Source organism: Xiphophorus hellerii, chromosome 9 (assembly GCF_003331165.1).
Source record: "Xiphophorus hellerii strain 12219 chromosome 9, Xiphophorus_hellerii-4.1, whole genome shotgun sequence".
NCBI classification, from domain to species: Eukaryota; Metazoa; Chordata; class Actinopteri; order Cyprinodontiformes; family Poeciliidae; genus Xiphophorus; species Xiphophorus hellerii.
Window position 1 is genome coordinate 84,031 of NC_045680.1, and position 18,708 is coordinate 102,738.

Consider the following 18,708-nt stretch of genomic DNA (forward strand, 5'->3'; position numbering starts at 1 on the left):
CTAGGACTGATTTTGTGCGGCCCTCATCTGTAATTAAAAAATGATGCAAATTTGGAGACTTTTAATTTGTAATTTTCTTACAGTGGAAAATGTAAAGTACAACAGAAAGTGTTTGTCTTTTTATAACTGAGCTTTAACAAAATGTAAAATCATGATTATATACTGAAACGATGCACTCAAATCAACTTTTATTTAATTTGTTAAACTTTACTAACTATGATAAACATTTAGAAAGAAAATGAAACAAATCCTGTTCCTATTACTGAAAATAAATTTGTTCAACGGAGCCGAAAAGAAATTGAAAACTAGAAGCGTTTATCTTAATACAGTAAAAGTGCAAAATTTACAAAGGAGTATTTTGGCCATTGTAGATATAAAGAGAAAAAAATAGAGTGGCAAATTTCCAAAATAAAAAATGTTGTGAGTAATCTCAGAATTTTTCTGAAATAAAATTGGAAATTTTTGAGAATTTTTAACTTTTGAAACTCAGAAAATTCCAAAAATTGAACATTTTTGAAATTTTTTCTAGAGAATTTCTGATATGAATCCCAGTTTCTGAGTTCTTTGGTGGAAATTTACTTCATTATTATTATTATTTATCTACAATGGCAATACAATTTTGAAACTACAATAATTATCAATTTTAAAAAATCTGGCTTCTTTATTTGCCTGATTATTATTATTATTTTTTTTTGGCCTTTGATAACTTTTGCCTCAACGATTTTGGTCCAAATTACAAAAAATGTAATATTACCCAACAGCTTGCAGACACCTTGTTTTTTCTTCTTTTCCCTCTTTTTGATTCATTTTGTTGTTTTTGTGTGATTCTTGTCTGAAAGACGGAGGTTTGCTCCAATCAGAGCCGCGGATCCCTGGTGGTTGACGGTGTGTTGCTGGTTTTTGGGTTGATGCTTGCTGTGTTTTTGGTTTGCTGGTGCATGTGGAGAGGCGATAAATAAACAAAAGCACCAACATTATTTTAAAGATGTTGGTTTGGCTTCAGCCTGCGGTTCTGTTTGTGTGCGCTAACATGTCTGAGAGCTGAGAAAACAGCTTTGAGCCTCAGATGGTTCAGCATAAACTGGTGAATGACACTCGGACTCGGCGCCAAGAGAAATCTGGGACTGGCTGATTTTCATGGCTGCAAAAAATAATTTTATTCCAATCTGAAAAGCTTTTATTATATTTATCTGAGCTAATTAGCAGGTAAGTATTTTAGAAAGTAAATCAATACTTCAGGTAATATAACCTTGAGTATAAAACCCCCCACTGGATTTAAAGAAAAATATAGAAAATAAAATAGTTAGTATGGTTTATCTGGTTTTATTTAAAGTGAAAGCAAAAATAATGATGCATTCTGCTTCTGCAATATAATGTTATTACAGATAAACAAATAATTATAACAATGTATTTGCTACAAGTGGAACTTGATTATGATTTTTAGTCAAATTAATTGCAGGACCTGTAATTATTAATCACATTTTAAGAGTGAGAAAATAAGAAACGGTTTCAGTTCAAAATCTTTTTTTGCTGCTGAATTATTGAACATTAAACATGATGTCAACAACAAAGATATTTATTGTTTTTAATTAACCTCGTTAACCTTTTTTACACAATCTTAGAAGTACATTAAAATATGCAAATAAACAAATAATTCAATCCCTTTATTAAAATAAGAAAATAAACATTTCTATACCCAAACAACATTCGTGTAGTGAACGCTAAAGGAAAGGATGAATCTGCAGCCGTCTCTGCTCGGCTTATTACAGCAGGTTTATTCATTATTTTTTGGATTAATCGATTAATAATTATCAAAAAGTGCTTATAATTGATGTTTTTATTAATTGTATTTTTTTTTTTTTTTTACATAATTTGAATCAGGTGAAGCTAAAACTGCCACTTGAGAAGTTCTGGGTAGAAAACGGCATGTTTTTGAGTCTGTATTCTCTAGTAAATGATCAACCGATCACTACATTCGTTGATAATTATTTAAATTAATCGATTAATCATTATTAATTGTTTACGCCCAATTATTATTATTACATCTCTAATAATAAATGTTTTTTTAATTATTAATTCATTTGGTTGTTTTTTAATGTTTTTAAATGCAAATATTGTTGTTTTTTAACTCAAGTTTCTGAATATTTAGCATCCTGGCTGTAATCTGAACACAAACTGATTACATTTTTTTATTCGTGATTTTCACTGAAAACTAATCAGAATGTTTCTTTTCTTACTTTAACGGTTAATGCTCAGTGGTCGGTCAAGATGGTAAGTCAGTGTGTTGGTGTGTAAAGTAGTAGGAACTCCATTAGTGTCGAAACAACGCCAGTAGAGACCCAACAGTAGGAACTCCATTAATGTCGAAACAACGCCAGTAGAGACCCAGCAGTAGGAACTCCATTAGTGTCGACACAAAGCCAGTAGAGACCCAGTAGTAGGAACTCCATTAGTGTCGACACAATGCCAGTAGAGCTAGAGATTCAGTAGCTGCTGCATCTTTTCAGCTAGAATAGTTCCCCTGTAAAACAGACGCACAAAGTGTTTTATGTGTCAAACTAAAACAATAATTTGCAGAAATAATACTTTATTCACCTATAAAGGAGTTCTGTATTATGAAACTTTACAGCAAGGGTGTCCAAAGTGCATCCTGCACATAATAATCACATAATAAATTACAACAAGCGCAATAATTTCCATTTGCATTATTTATAATTTTTCTCTTGACCTCAAAGTGCTGTACAATTCAACTACATAAATCAAGATAACAATAAGAACAAAACATAAATGTATTTAAATGAAAGCATATTTGTATTTAAAACAGAGTTCAAATGTACTTCATAACTGTTTGAATCAAACGCCAAAGAATAAAAATGGATCAGAAACATTTGAGCTTCTCGACAGTCTCAGCACTCCGTACATGAAAAGTTAAACAGCAGTTGATTTTGGCCCATGTTGCAGAAAGTTTGGACACCCCTTCTTTACATTGGCTGTTCTGCTCCTAACTGTCCTGACTGAACAAATTAAAGACATTTTTTATGTGTTTCAACCAAACTTCTGAAACTATTGGTGTATTTTAGTATTTTAGTATGCTGTTCTGGCGCAAATTTACCAAATACAGCACATTTATGTTTATGTTTTTAAAAAAATTGACATTTGAAGTCAATTCAGTTGTGTTTCTGTATTTGTTTGGACCTCAAACATTGGTATTGGCATCAGATATTGGTATCAGAAGTGAAAAAGTGGATCGGTGTGTTCCTGTGTGTATACACTAACACCACTGCCTGTAGCGTTTTCTGTGATTTTGTCCTAATTGTGTTTTCTGATCGGCAGATTCCATCTCTGGAGGATTTCAGCCACTTGCCTCCTGAGCAGAGGAGGAAGCGGCTGCAGCAGAAGATCGACGAACTGAACCGGGAGCTGCAGAAGGAAACGGATCAGAGGTGAGAGGTCGCCGGCCGAGGCATCAGGAAGAGCTGCGGGTCCGATGCTGAAGCTGTTCGTTTCTGTCAGGGACGCCTTGAACAAGATGAAGGACGTGTACGAGAAAAACCCGCAGATGGGCGACCCCAACAGCCTGCAGCCCAAAATCTCTGAGACCAACTGCAACATCCAGAAGCTGCGATCAGAAATCCACAAAAACGAGGTTTGATGTTTTTTTCTGGATATTACTGAGCTCGTATTAATTTATTGTGTTATTAACTGATTCATTGCTTATTGTGACCAGTTGCTTGTTTGTGATGGTGGAATATGATGCTGTCATCGGCGTACAAACAGATCATCCTAAATCATTCTTGGTCTTTTCGTGGTTCTCTTTGCAGACGTGGCTTTCGGAGGTGGAGGGAAAGCAGAGCTCCAGAGGAGACCGACGACACAGCGCAGACAACCACCATCACACGCCTCACGGCAGGGAGAGGTGACCAGCCAGCCGGCTCCACACCTGCTTCTATTATTGAGAGCTGATTAATCAATTAGTTAAATAATCGTCAACTAATTTAGTAATCGATTAATTAACTGGAATTTACAAACTCAAAAAAACAGGCAATTTGCTGAAAAACAAATTAGACCAGTAATTAATCAAAACTGTATAGAATTATAAACATTTTGCATTTTAAGATCACAAAAAACTTTGATGTTCTACTTTGAAACTCCTTAAGTGGCAGATTTAGATATTTAGTAGAAATATTTGAATAAATCCATTTAAATTAAAAGTAGATGTTTCTAAATATTTTTTTATTGTGTATTTGAATTGGGACAAGTGTTAAGATTAACAACGTAAAGGCAATAAAACAACATAAAATAAATTATCATACATACCAGAAATCATAATATTAACTTAAAACAAACCACGTTTAAAAAATTATATAAACTTAAATGTTTCTAATTTATCTCCACAAAATCTGTGACTTTAATTGCAAAAGTAAATCACAAAAAAAATCATTAAATAAAAGATGTTCAGTATTTATAAATGCACACACAGCTATTTATTAATACTGTTCACTACGTTCTGGAGCTACTGGCCCTTTAAGAACATTCATGATGTAGATCAGCTCTCCTGCTGCTTTAATTTTTTTTTTTTTCCCATCAGCCCTGAGGGCAGCTACAATGACGACACCAGCCAGGAGCATCAGACGCCACATCACACGCCGAAGCACCGCCCCGCGCAGCCGGCCCAACCCAACCACGACCCGCACGAGTTCGACGACGAGTTCGACGACGACGACCCGCTGCCTGTCATCGGACACTGCAAGGCGCTCTACTCCTTCCACGGTAACTGATGCAGTGCTTAGCTTCGCCACCAGGGGGCGCGCCCGTTTTCTGAGTAATATTTTATTCAGATGAGGAAGCGGATCGGCGGAAGTTGTGGTTTGTAGGTAATTTTGTGGTTTTTATGAGAGTGTTCGTCTATAAGACTGGTAAGTTACAGTCTGTTTATGGTTAAGAAGGATAATATGTGTATTTTATTACTTTGGACATTTTCTGTTTGCTCAATTTGCCCAGAATAAGCTATGGCTAAGCTAAGCTAGGTTCCACTTTAAAATGGTGAATTGTATCATGTTTAATTGCTCTGTTTTACTTGATTTAACTTTATTAATGAGTGAAAGATAAAACTGGAGGAAGAGGGAGTAAAGAGTAAGAAGAATGTTTTATTTTCATTTACCAAATATAGCTTGCCTTACAACTGGGCCTAGTGGTAAATAAGGCTTAAAAGACAAGTAATATGATTATAATATTTGAAGCTTACAAAATGATTATTATTTTTGTTACGTTAAAATCAAGTCAGTCGCAAATCAACTTAAAAGTAATTGCCAAAAAATTTAAATAATAATAATAATAGAAAGATTGAAATAAAAACAAGCAATTAAAGATTTTGTTTTCTTTTAAAAAATGTTTGTAGAAAAGTGTTGTTCATTGTAAATCCAAAACTTTTAAATAGATTTACACATTTTCTGTACAGAAAGAAATTTCACCTGGTTTTCACATTTTTTTGAGCGTCAATAAACAAATTTATTTGAGTAATTTTCTTTCGAAACACTTACTCACCAAGTTTGAGAAATTAAAGAAAAGCTGATTTAGGCACCACAAAATTGGTTTTTCAACGTTGCATTTTATAAAAGTTTGGTTATAAAAAGACAAATTGGTCAAATTTACCCTGATTACAAAGTTTGCATTTAGACACCCCTGGTTTTGGACAGAATCAGTCAAAAATAATTTTCTTTTCAGACTTTGGAGTTTTTAAAGATAAATGTTTGAATGTTTAGAAATATAGGCTGCATTATTTCTGATGATGTGTTTCTTTGTTTTGTAGGTCAGAATGAGGGGACACTGACCATGGCAGAGGATGAGGTAATGTTCATCAGTTCTTTGCTTTTTGAAGCAATGGCGCCATCATGTGGTCTTCTGTAAAACAACACGCATGCCGCGTTTTAGCCTGCCTTCAGAGAATTAGTGACTTTTATCCCTGCAAAAACACAACATTTATTTCAAGATCTCTTAAAATTATTTACAGAGAAAGCCACATCCCCTTGTGTGTTTATTTGTTAAGCATTTAATAATGACAGTATGTATTTATTTTAGTTACATACACAGAAAACCCTGCTTGCTCATTTGAATGTTGGAACATAAAATAAAAAAGTCTGAAATAAAAATGGAGAAAAAAAGTCCTTGAAATATTTCAATTTGCTATTTGTTATAATTAATTTGATAGCAATAATTCATTGACAACAGCATTTATTTAAGTTTGAATGAAACTGCTTTTGCATGTGGCTTAATCTGCCTGTTTAACGGATAAATGTGGGAATGACATCCACAGGTGGATAAAGTTCCCAAAAATTAAACTGAAGAGTAGCACTACTTTAACATATCTTTACTTTAGTAAAAGTAAAAAGTATCCATCAAGTAAGAGTAAAAAAGTATTTGGGAAAAGAACTTTTTCCCAAATACAGTTACTCAAGTACGGAGTAACTGATCAGATTATGAATCTAATAATTTTTTATATTTAAAAATTACAAAATATAAAGTTAAGTGGAAATTAAATGACAATAATTTATAAAAGTAACAATCAGGAAAAATAAAATGTTTCTAAATCAGTTTCTTTCAATAAAAAACTTATGAAACTTCAACAGAAACTGCAGGTGTGTTTCTGAGTCTGGTGAAGTTTTGGTTAAAACATGTTTGTTTTTCATTCAGTGGGTTGAAAATCCAGAAATTTTGCTCAAGTAAGAGCAGAAATACTTTATGATAAAATTACTCAAGTAAAAGTAGAAAGTACAGCGTAGTAAAAATACTACTAAATGTACATTTAGTCAAAAACAGTTAATCAAGTAAAAGTAACTAGTTACTACCAAACTCTGGAATAATTTCTTTATTCCAGTTGCAAGTTTGAAAACCAGTTGGGTTCAAACTGGGCGCCTTGTTTACGTTTTACTGCAATGAAATATTGAAAGATTTCATGTTTATTTCTGCCACTTTTCTGCTCATAGCGGCCATGTTGGGTATGTTGTTGGACTTGTTGCAGGTGCTGTACATCATCGAAGAGGACAAAGGCGACGGCTGGACGCGGGCGAGGAAGCAGAGCGGCGAGGAAGGCTACGTTCCCACTTCCTATGTAGAAATCACCATCGAGAAAAACAGCAAAGGTGCCGTGACGTACATTTGAGGCGCCGCCGCTTCCTGTCTGTCGTTGCCTCCATGTTTGCCTTTTAGCGTCAGCGTGACGCCGCAACATCCAAACGCCGTCCGTCCCCAGGACCGGTGCTGGGAGGGGACAACCAGGACAAACCTGCTGAGCTCAGTATCAATCAGATTATCTTAGATAACTTTATGTAATATATTAGAAACTTTTTTTTTTTTTTTTTGATGAAACAATCAAACTCCCTGATTTTAAGCTCTTTTTGTGTTTTTTTGTGCATTTTTGCACTTTTTTGTTGTCTGTGCCATCCTGCAGGTTTGTCTTCATTAATGCCATTTTTATGCACAAGAGTTCATTTCATGCAGTTTTTTAAGAAGAAAAAAAATATTAAGATGACATTTTATGCTTTTCTTCCTGCAAACAATTCCCACCACAAACTGAGCTGCTTACACCTGCAAAGTTTCAGGAAAATTTATTTTATTTTATTAGATTTGCAGAGTTTTGTGCAGCTAAGTTCAATAACAATTATAGTTAACAACATTTAAAATTTTTAGATACTTTCTCTTATTGTTTATTAATAATTGAACTAAAGGAGTTTTAGGACCAGGTTCAGAAAAAAAGAATAAATTCATAATATTATGAGAATAAAGTCGTAATAATACAAGAAGGAGAAAAAAACCAAATTATTTTCTTCTGTGAAAAATTATAAAAAATTAAGATGAGGATGTTGAGCATTTTGTGGAAACATTTCAGCATCATATTCTCAATTTCAGAATTTTGAAACAATTGAGCAGCTTATATATTTTTTTCTCATTAAACAACTTTTTGTTTTTTATTTTTATGACATTTTTCAGTTAATTTTGTGTCTTTATTCCCCAAAACAAAAAACATCTTTTATTCTGACTAATACTTCGTTGTATATTTGTAGAAATTCACTAATCAGAATTTTGTTGCCAATTTCTAAAACGTGTTTTTTTTGTAAAGGTTTAAGCTAATTTAACTGAGTCGTGTTTCTTATTAACAATTATAAGATAAGAAGACATTAAAATAGTTTTTCTCTTTCCTGCTGTGAAAAGTTAGTAATTATTAATATTAGAAGGTTATGTCACACAAATTATTCACTGTAAAGTTCTGTTAATTTGAATCCAATACAAATTAGTTGATTTCTTATTAGCAATAAGCAGAATTACTCAGACTGACATAACATAACAATATTCTAGAAAGTATAGATCTATACTCAAACTTTGAGATTCCCAAATCCAGAATATTTCACTGCAGAAATGTTTTTAAAAAGTGAAAACCGTTCATGTTGTTCAGCCTTCCTGTTGTCTGCTCAAAGTCCTGCTCTCTCTCACTTTTTAGCAAACAATGGCAAACATTTATTTTCTTATAAATGGTACCTTACTGTTACCTCTGATTTAATTTTGAACAAAATTACACTTTGGTCTCTGTTTCTAAAGCCAACTTTCAGTTTTCTACCTTCAGTAGCAACTTCCACACTGAAGAGTGGTGTCATCAGCACCATTTGTTTATAGATGGTGTGTTCGCTGACAGAAAAAGTGTTGGATTTTCTGACCACCAACTGAAAAATATCAGATTCTGAAATCATTTTCTGGGGGTGGAAATTTTTTTTTTTCAAATTCCAAAAACTAGAAAATTTGTGAGAAAATTTTAGTTAAGTTTTTATTTACAAACCTGAGACAAAACTTTCAATGGGGACCATAATGGGTAAGATATGCAACTTATGTGTTGAAAAATTACAATTTCCCTCAAATTTAATAAATGTATGCCATTTTTATTTTAAAACTATTAATGCAGGGTTTTTTTTATAGATTCTTAAAGTTTCTTGATAGAAGTTGAAGCAGAAATGAATATTTCCTTGTTTTCTGCACAGTTCACAGTTCAATTTGTGCATAAAAAATGAACAAACATGAGGATTTAACCTGGTGGTTTGGTGGGGATTCGGTGGCAGGAAGAAAAGCAGCCATGGCCATCTTTTAGGATCTGGTTTCATGTTCAGTAAGAAGGATGTTTGTATGAAGTTTGCAGGATTATTTCAGTAATTCAGAGTTAATTCTGCTGTGTTTCTTTTTGGTTCGTTCCAAATCCAAGCTTTTATTGTCTGTTTGACATAAACAAATTAAAATATTTGAAAGAAGATGTGGTGCTTTAGTGTGTGACAACCTAGCTGTAGCTGCGTTTCTATTACAAATGTTCAAAACTTTGTCGAGATTCAGTAAATATTGAAAAAAAAAACAATTTCGCGATTGAAGTGCTTAAATTAAATAAGAAACGCAATTAAATCCCACATGAACACGTTTGTTCACTCAATAATTCATTAAAAATCATCCTCCTGCCATTTCCTGTTGTCGTCTTTGTGGTTTCTGGCAGTAGTAACATCCTTTTGTTGGTCATGTGATTCATATGTGAAAAAAGTTTTTCCTTTACAGTTTTATGAAATACATTAATTTCCACAAAACCACCTAATTTTAGTGCAAAACTTTTTGTTCAAATAATGATTTCTGTTTTTTTAGAATTTGGCGTCTTTCCATTAAGCAAATTTATTTTCAAAATGTCAAATTGTTCATTTATCTGGTCAATGGAAACGCAGCTAGTGTCGCAGAAAACTTACGTTTCTCTGAAAGTTTTAATTTTTCATGTTAAACACAAGATTCTCTGTGTTGAAGTTTTTAAGTGTGTTTCTGTTTATTTTTATAACAGTTTCTCTCCTCTTCGTGGCTGCAGGTTCCTGAGGGCTGCAGAGTGGCCGGGCGATTTGATTGGCTGGTGGAGGGCTCACTCTGATAATGATTGGTGGTGGAGGCTGGGGGGGCGGGGAGAAGGAGGCCCTGCATGTTTCTGTGCTTTCCATAATCAGCAGAAAGTCAGAGATTTCATTAATGACGCCATCTTTGTTTTCATTCAGTTGCATCCTGATTCGCTCTCACAGTTCGTCTTTTAACGCATCAGCATGAAATTATGAGACGGGTGTTCAAACGGACTGAGTCTCCTAACTATCAAAGCTTTTTTCTCATTAAAATAGCTTTTATTTTATAATTTTACAACTGGAATTGAGCTGAAAGTGCAAAAACATAAAAAAAACAAGCTGCACCATCTTTAAAACATAGAGCAACGTTTGCACATTTCTGATCGACCTTTCCTCTAACAGGAAAAAAAATAACTTTAACAAAAGTCTCCTCTGTACAGGAGAAGATTAGGATCACTGAAAAAAAGAATTCTGAATTTTGACTTTTTTCCAGAATTTTTTATTTAATCTTAGAATTCTGAATTTAACTAATACCATTAAACTCAGAATTGTTTTAGAATTCAAAATTTAAAAAAAAAAAATCAGAATTCTGAATTTATGCTCAGAATTACGATTTTATTCTCATAATTCTAACTTCTTTCTGATAAATTTGAATTTAATCTCAGAATTTTAAATTTAATGTCAGAATTCTGACATTAAATTCAGAATTATTATTTTTTAGTGGCCCTAATCTTCTTCCGTACCTCCGATTGTTTAGCAGAGAGCCATGTTGAATCCCAGCAGTGCCCGGACTTTGTTTAAGCCGTCTCGGTCTGCTTGCTAACACCATCAGTGCAGCTGTGCTCCATCTGTCTTCTGTCATGATCTGTGCTCTGTTGGTGATGTCTGCCTGCCTGCCTGAGCCACTCTGCTCCTCATGCCTGCCTTCATCCTCACCAAGTCGCATGTTTTTGACGCCGTTTCTGATGTTTCCGTTGATCGCCACGTTGTCGTGTCCTAATGAAGCATGATTTTTTAAATGTTTGTAACTTCTCAGAGATCATTAGACAGACAGCAGGAATCAGGTGAAAATACAACCCTTCCTCCTCCTCCTCTTCCTCTCTGTCTTTGCCTTTCCCTCCTCGGATGTCGTTGCTCCAGTCGACCAGCAGGGGGCGGCCTTTCCTTCGCCGGAGCAGCTCCAGCTGGACGTCAGCCTTAGAAAACCTTCATGTTGTTTTCATCGTTGTTTTTTACACACTACATTTCCCATCAGCCACCTGGCTTCACCCTTCGCCCTCCTGGACTCTCAACATCAGTTTGTTTGTGAATGTTTCGACACGCATCACGTATGGAAAGCCAAGTAGGCCAAAAATCTGTCCGTGTTACATGCGCCATGTTCTTTTTTTTCCTTTAATCTGTTGAATTATTTGTACATATAAACATCTGTGTCATGCTGAATGTGTTTCCATGGTGATTGTTTTGTTCCTCAGAGGTGACACGGTTTGAAGAGATGCACTTTGCCCTGAAACAGTGTTTGAACCTGATGAATGAATGAATGATGTGATTTTTGTTTTCCTGAATGACCACTAGGCAAACAAAAAAAATATTTGTTTTGTACTCTTTTTATTCAAAACACTTTATTTTTGCATGATTTGTTTAGATCTTTGATTCATGACGGTATGTCTGAGACACTAATGAACGCTTCAGACTTTTGAGGAATAGTCTCTAACCAGCAGCCGGCCGTGATTCTGTTTCTGTTTCTATGACGAAGCTGTGAAATGTGCATTATGACGCTGTAGATGTTCTAACTCCAACTTCCTTATTTTTGTCACTTCACAGCCTCCATATATCTAATCAGGGCTTAAATTAGCTTCTCTGTTGCCTTTATGTAAACTTTAACCTTGAAACTTTTTCTTAAACATGCAGAAAATTTAAGTAATCAGCCTGGAAATGATTTTACAATATTCTTCTGACTTCTTGCAGAATGAAGCAAATTAAAAATGTCAGTTTCTGCAGCCAGACGGATTAATTTAATGCATCTTGTTGCAACTTAAGCAATGACTTTGTGCTTCCTTACTTTGTACACTTAAAGTACGTAACTTTCATAAAAAGTTTTTTTTTACATATTTGTTAAAACTCATGTTCTGACAGTTTGAGACAGATAATCTGTAAAAACATCGACCTCCTCCTTGAGCTGCTACTGCCGTCTGAAGAAATGCACCAAAAGTAGCCAATCAGAGCCAGGAGGCGGGGCTTAGCACATTCAATCAACTCACTGATCAATGTGCTAATGGGAGAAAAACAACATAGAGGAAACCTGTCAGAAAGAAGCTGCACGGTAGCACAGTGTAAGGGCTGTGATTGACAGCATTAAGCCCCGCCTCCTGGTTCTGATTGGTTGTTTCTAGTTAGCACTGCGAGAAGACAGGAACTAATTTTTTTTCCCAGTTTTTCTGTCTCATAAAACTGTCACAACATGGTGAGAGTTTTAATAAATATGCAATAGAATATTTTTTAAAATAAAATTTAAGACACTTCAGCTTTAAGCCCAAAGTTGTTCATGTCAGGTTTGGATCTCGATTCATCAAGACATTTGTCTTAAATTATATAGACAAAAAAACTTTTCAGTTTATATTTTATGCATTAAAAAAGTACATTATGCTAAATATTTACACCCTTGTCAAAAACTAGTGGAAAAAAATGTAACGTTGCAGGGGTTTTTCGGTAATGATTTCATTAATTTTGGGAGATCAGCGATCGCCCCAAGCAAAGATGGCGCTGTTGCTGACTTTGAAACTTTGTTGGGATACTTGGCAACTTTTCAGGCAAATTGGTACTGGCCAAAATCTGAATCATCTGGCCAGAAAACTGCAATCAGTGCATTTCTAGTTTCCACTTTGATTATCGCCTCGTCTTTAAAGTCGGATGTCCTCCGTACCATCACCCTAATCTTAGCTCCCTCCACAGATTCTTTAGTTAGGACACTAAAACTTTACTACTGCCTGCTAGAAGAAACACGTTTACCAGATTAAACGTCCAAAACTCTAAATCTGAGTTGGGGTTGAATCGTTTTGGGGTTAATTGTAAACTCATTTCTTTAAACATTGAAAAACCATTTGCATAATTTTGTGTATTAAAATGCAGTGAAACCTTCTACCCTATTTTTTAAAGCTTTTCTGTGTTTTAATATCTTATAAATCATTCCTAACCTAAATGTCTTCCAACTATTTGCAAAACAAAGTCCAAAGATTTCCAAGTTTTTGTTGTGTCACAGAAAAAAAAGAATCAGGGAATGTTCTGCATAAAAACCTGAAAGAAGAAAATGTTTTTTCTTTTAATGTTTTTGGAGAAACATTAAACTTTTGTTTCAAACATATAAACCTGAAGTAAGTTCTTGTACTGGAAGCCACTGTGATCGTGATCCTTCAATAAACCCGACAAATTCTCTGTCTGGTTCTGGTTTTTTTCTCCAAAATCCTGTGAAAACTTTGAGAATCTTCTCACATAAGAGCCATTTTAGATAGAAAAAAAGAAAAACGGGAGAAAATTAACACCAAAAAATTAAGAATTTTTTAGATTAATCTCAGAAATTTTGGGGGAAAATTAGAGTTTCAAAACTAAAAAATTTGCGAGAAAAAATGGAAATATCAGAAATTAAAAATATGAGAGAAAAAAAATCTAATTTTGAGATTTATCAGAAATTTTCTAGGAAGAAGCCGAATTTCTGAGTGTGAAAAGTTGAAAATTTTGAGAAAATAATGTGGAAATTTCTGAGTTTCAAAAGTCAAAAATTTCTAACTTTTGAATCAGCATTTTCCTTTTTTTTTTTTGTAAAAAAAATATTTGGTTCATTTGAGCAAATTTGTGACTTCAAATTAAAAAATCTCCACATTTTTTCTAGAAAAAATCTGACACTAATCTAAAAATTCCTCAGTTTTTCTGTTCAACCTTTCAAACCTTTTTTTAAAAAACATAATTCAGACATTTTTTGGGTGAAATTTAGTCAAGTTTTTGTATCTACAGTGGCTCCAACATGCCGTTCAGAACATTTAAGCCTTTTTTCCAGTAATTAAACCCAGAAGCAGCCAGAAAAATGTAAATCTGTTCTCCGTATGTTGTAACCATGGCAGTACTTCATGCTCCATATTGTGCACATTTTTTATTTTCCTTGAATGTTGTCGAATACTTTGAACATAATTCTCCTTTTTCTTGTTGAAAATGTCGCTCTAATTAAACAAACATAAAACCACGAGAGTATTTTGTGTAAAAGCAAACATTTTGTCATGCAACACTTCATGGAAACCAGATGAGTTAGATCATAAACCGTATTTATTACATTTTACAACATTCATAATATAAACATTAAAATTAATTTTTTTTTACAGTCTTAAAATATTTACAGTCTAATATGTTTTAAATATGTACAACTTTAATATCACAATGCATTTTAGTGATTTTATTTTTAGTGAATTAAATAAAATCTTCATAGATACATGTGATTTTTGTTCAGTTTTGACTTTTAAAAAAGAAATAATTTAACCTTTTTTTGGCTCCATATTTTATAAAAACACAGCTGACAGCCATTTCCTCTGCGTCGCTACTTCGTTTTTATCCACTAAAAATACAGTCATGAATTAAATTTAAAGAAGAAAAACTGAGAAATTCATTTTTTTATTCATTTTTTGATTCTGTTGATCATCAAGTGGATTTCAGACATTATTTGCAAAATCAGGGCTCATATTTTAGCCAAGAGATGAAAAATTTATAATACTTTTTGGGGAATTTTGCAAAAGGAAATGGTTTTACTCGCGTCTTGGCTCTGTAAAAGTTGTGTTTTATATGGTAATTTAGCAATAGAAATGCAGATAAAGACCCGTCATCTATTATTGGACCGGTCATGTCCAGTGTATTCTGCATTTTAACATTTTTATAAAGCAAAGTTTTGAGAAAAGTAAATAAAATTGATTTTGACGTGCCAGCATGTCATCCACCCTCAGACAGTTTGCATTATATCAACTTAATTTATAATGGAATTAGACAAGACATATAAAACTGAAGTATTTAACAATAAATTGGTTTTCTGTTCATCTTTTGTGAAATTTCACCTCTTGGTTTATGTCTGCTGATTTTGCTGGTTAGTTGGACGTTATTCTGGCCTTGTGGTCCAAACTTTTCTGCAGAAAATAAACATTTTGTTTCTCAGTGTATTGCCTGTAGCTTTAGTTCTCCTATGGGAGACTGATCCTGCCAAAATTAATAATAAATATAAAATAAATGGCTTGATAAAGTAATTAAGTATTGCATAAAAAAGAACTTTCCCATTTATTTGATTGGGCAGTGTGACGTAAATTAATATTTGTAATTTTCAACATTAGTCATTTAACTAGGCAATGAATAGCAAGTAAAATAATATAAATTGTGAATAAATGGAAAGAAGGGAAAATGCAAAGACGAAATGTTACAGGAGAAAATAAATCAAATGTATGAAAAACAATTACAGAAAATTTTAAAATTACTAAATAAAAAATATGGAGAAAATGAAAAAGTGACAGTAAATTAAAAAATATCTAAAGAAAGAACAAATAAATAATGAAATAAATTAAACTAATACAACAATAAGATTGCAAGTAAGACCGAAAATTATAATTACTGGTCATAAAGTTAAATTAATACTGATGAAAATAATAGCACACAGTAATAAAATAAGCCGGGAAAATTTTCATATTTTATTTTTTGGATGCAACTTTTTGGCAAAATTACTTTACTGAGCCATTTATTTACTTCTATAGTCATTGCCAATTTTGGCAGGATCACTCCTCCATACATTTGTGATCAGCTCCACAGTTTCTGTTTTAAAGTGTCGCTCTACAACAAATCTTCATAGTTTTGGTATTAATGCAGTATTTCCTCTGTCTCTAAGATGTTGTGGTAAATATTTAATACTGGATTAAAAACTGACCTGATTACTGAACTCACTTTAAACAGAAAGAAAAACATGAAACACAAACCAACGTGCTTTTTGTTTTGTTTTGTGCTGCTGTGGCTCAAAACATTTGAAGCTTTGCTCCGTTTTGAGTCCAAGTCAGTTAGTCCTTTAGTTAGTGAGCTGTGTTTTGGTCACAGGCTCCAGTTTCCTGGACAACGCGGTGAGGATGAGGTTGAACTTGTTGTAGCGATCTGATTGGTTGACGGCTGCTCCGCGGCTCCCCCAAAGCAGCCGCAGCTGAAAGTCCGTTTTAAAAACTTCCAGCAGATCTTCGTCAAACTGAAACCCTGAAGAGGCGAAAACAAAAACAAGTCGAAGGAAATCGGGCAGGAAAACGGAAAATAGAACGTCTCAAAATTCAAATCTAACAAAATTGGTGTCAAACGTTTGTGTTACGTTTGTGCCGCAAATTTTTTTTCATTTGTGACGCTATAATTTTAAAGATATTAATAAATGTTTCCAGATGTCATAAAACCTCCCACCTTCTTCAAATCTAACAAATTTGGTGTTAATCAACTTGGCTACGTTTGTGCTGCAAACACTTTTATTGTGCTGCTTTTGCTCTGAAGATAATTAAAGTTTAAAGGTCATAAGGTCGACCAGCTCCCCAGTCGTTACCCAAATCTAACAAAATTGGTGTCAAATATTTGCTGTTAATATGTGCTGCTATCATTTTAAAGAGATTGATAAAAAAACAACTTTCTAAAGGTCATCAAAGGTCATCATCAATATCTTCAAATCAAATGAAGCAAAAACTAAAACTTTTGCACAAATGTAGGCGAGTTTTTACATTAAATTAGCTATATTTTGTAAATGTGAGCAGTGATGACCTCTTGAAACCTTTTTATTAACATATTTAAAATGATAGCAGCACAAATTAACACTTTTGCAGCACAAACATTTGAAAACAATTCTGATAGATTTGGGTAATGTGGGGGGCCTGGTTGACCTCTTGACCTTTCAACTTTAATATCTTCAAAACAAAAACAGCACAAATTAACTTTCTGCAGCACAAACGGAGCAGAGATGATTGACACCAATTTTGTTGAATTTTGTAAATATGGGGGGTTCAGAGGCTGGTTGACCTCTGATGACCTCAGGAAGCTTTTTTTAAATTAATATCTTTGAAATGACAGCAGCACAAATTGGTGTCAAATGTTTGTGCAGCAAAATGTTTCGTTTGTGCTGTCATTTTAAAGATGTTTCCAGAGATCTCATGAACTGTGGAAACTTTTTTATTAATATGTTTAAAATTATAAATTTGTGCTGCACAAAGGTTTGACAGCACACAAGGAGGTGTGTGGGAACTTGATTCTATTTTTATTGACCTTCTATGATCTTCTCTGCGTTGGCCATGTAGCTCTGAGTGTTGTTCGCGACGTTGCGCGCCGCCTCCAGGTGACGCAGCATGATGTCACATCCCTGGTCGCTGGTTTCCCAGAGCTCCACCCCTTCGGGCGTGGTTGATGGTCGCTCCATCAGGGTGAGCAGAGGCAGGAGGAGAGGGATGCAGACCACAGACAGAGAGGAGGCTGGAAGAGAAAGTTTAGGTCCTGAAAATGTTCCATATTTATATTCAAATGATGCTACTTTGAACAGGTTAGGATAGATCTATGGTGATACAAATGTGTTCATTACATCTTGACAAAACATGGTGAAAATGGCTGCAAATATACAACCGTACGTCTTTGAAAAGCAGAAATGGGGCCTCCTGCACAGCCAACAAGAATGCAGCAAGTAGTTTCTAGATGGTAAGACAACAAAACTCTTGTCTTTTCCAGCAGCCATTGTACAGCAGTAAAACCAGCTGACCAAATGTGCTGGAGATCAGCTTGAGTTGCTAAGTAATGGGAAGAACTCCGCTGGTGTTGCTAGGCAATGGCACACTGTGACTCAACAATCAGGAGGCTTGTGAAACGTTTCTTTTTTCAGACACCAAAATACATTAACTTGTTTCCAGAAAAGCTGTTTTTAGAAGCAGTAGAAACCCAAACGGAAGAATAAAAACAAGCAAAAAGTTAAACTCGTGTGATGTAGCTCCTTTAAAACTTGTATCGTCTGCATTGCACAGAGCAGAAAGCACTTCGACTCGCTGAAATGCCAGCAGAGCTTTTCCTGTTTTTCCTGTTACCTTCTCCTTCATACAGACTCTTGTAGAAAGGTTTGAGGATTTTCTCGTAGCTGATGGCGGTCTGCGTGTAGTTCCTTCGTAGAGTCGTCCAGGTTTCCTCCAGGCGGCTGATCTGGACCAGAAAACACAAACAGCAACTCAGAGGAAACGCACAATGTTTCACATGTTGGCGCCCCCTAGAGTCTTACACAGACAGCACAATTATCTTTCACAACATCCTTTTGGCTGAGAGTGTTTGGCAAGTTTCCTCCAAAAAACATTTTGAGATAAATCTCAGAAATCTACAAAATCAAGGAAATTTCTCATTTCAAAAAGTAAAAACAATGCCATAAAAAAACTAATTAATCACATTTTAATTTTGAGATTAAATTTGGAAATTTCTGAGTTCCAAAAGTCAAAAATTTGCCAGAAAAAAACTCTGATTTTGACTTTAGTCTGAGAAAAAACATGGAAATTTCTGAGTTTCAAAAGTTGAAAATTAGCTAGATAAAGACGAGTTTTGGTTATTGGCATGAAACTGGAATGAATTGAATGATGATTTTATAATTTAAAAAAATTTTTTTTTACCCCTCCAGGGGGTCTTTTTGTGGGCTCTAGTGTCCTTTATATGATAGTAGGCTGACAGGAAACGGGGAAAGAGAGGGGGGAAGACACGCGGCAAATGTCGTCGGGTCCGGGAGTCGAACCCGCGACGGCCGCGTCGAGGACTC

The 18,708-nt window shown here is 34.4% G+C and overlaps 2 protein-coding genes across 7 annotated transcripts in view; one reads left to right on the forward strand and one right to left on the reverse strand.

The window, feature by feature from the left end:
* Positions 1-10,302, forward strand: part of fnbp1l (formin binding protein 1-like) — a 46,338-nt gene extending 36,036 nt beyond the window's left edge. Inside the window, exons 10-16 of one of the 2 annotated variants that reach the window (XM_032571146.1) lie at positions 3,334-3,443; positions 3,514-3,646; positions 3,822-3,916; positions 4,589-4,770; positions 5,810-5,847; positions 7,019-7,139; positions 9,878-10,302. In XM_032571146.1, coding sequence (XP_032427037.1) covers positions 3,334-3,443; positions 3,514-3,646; positions 3,822-3,916; positions 4,589-4,770; positions 5,810-5,847; positions 7,019-7,139; positions 9,878-9,885 — 687 coding nt within the window. In that variant the 3' untranslated portion in view covers positions 9,886-10,302. Of the gene's footprint in view, positions 1-3,333; positions 3,444-3,513; positions 3,647-3,821; positions 3,917-4,588; positions 4,771-5,809; positions 5,848-7,018; positions 9,492-9,877 lie in introns of those variants that run through there. The other variant, XM_032571147.1, reaches the window with a different exon arrangement.
* A 3,723-nt stretch (positions 10,303-14,025) lies between these two features.
* bcar3 (BCAR3 adaptor protein, NSP family member) overlaps positions 14,026-18,708 on the reverse strand; it is an 84,513-nt gene continuing 79,830 nt past the window's right edge. For all 5 annotated transcript variants that reach the window (XM_032571141.1, XM_032571142.1, XM_032571143.1 and 2 more), the window contains 3 exons: positions 17,999-18,110; positions 17,196-17,399; positions 14,026-16,154 (listed from right to left, as the gene is read on the reverse strand). In XM_032571141.1, coding sequence (XP_032427032.1) covers positions 15,976-16,154; positions 17,196-17,399; positions 17,999-18,110 — 495 coding nt within the window. In that variant the 3' untranslated portion in view covers positions 14,026-15,975. The remainder of the gene's footprint in view (positions 16,155-17,195; positions 17,400-17,998; positions 18,111-18,708) is intronic.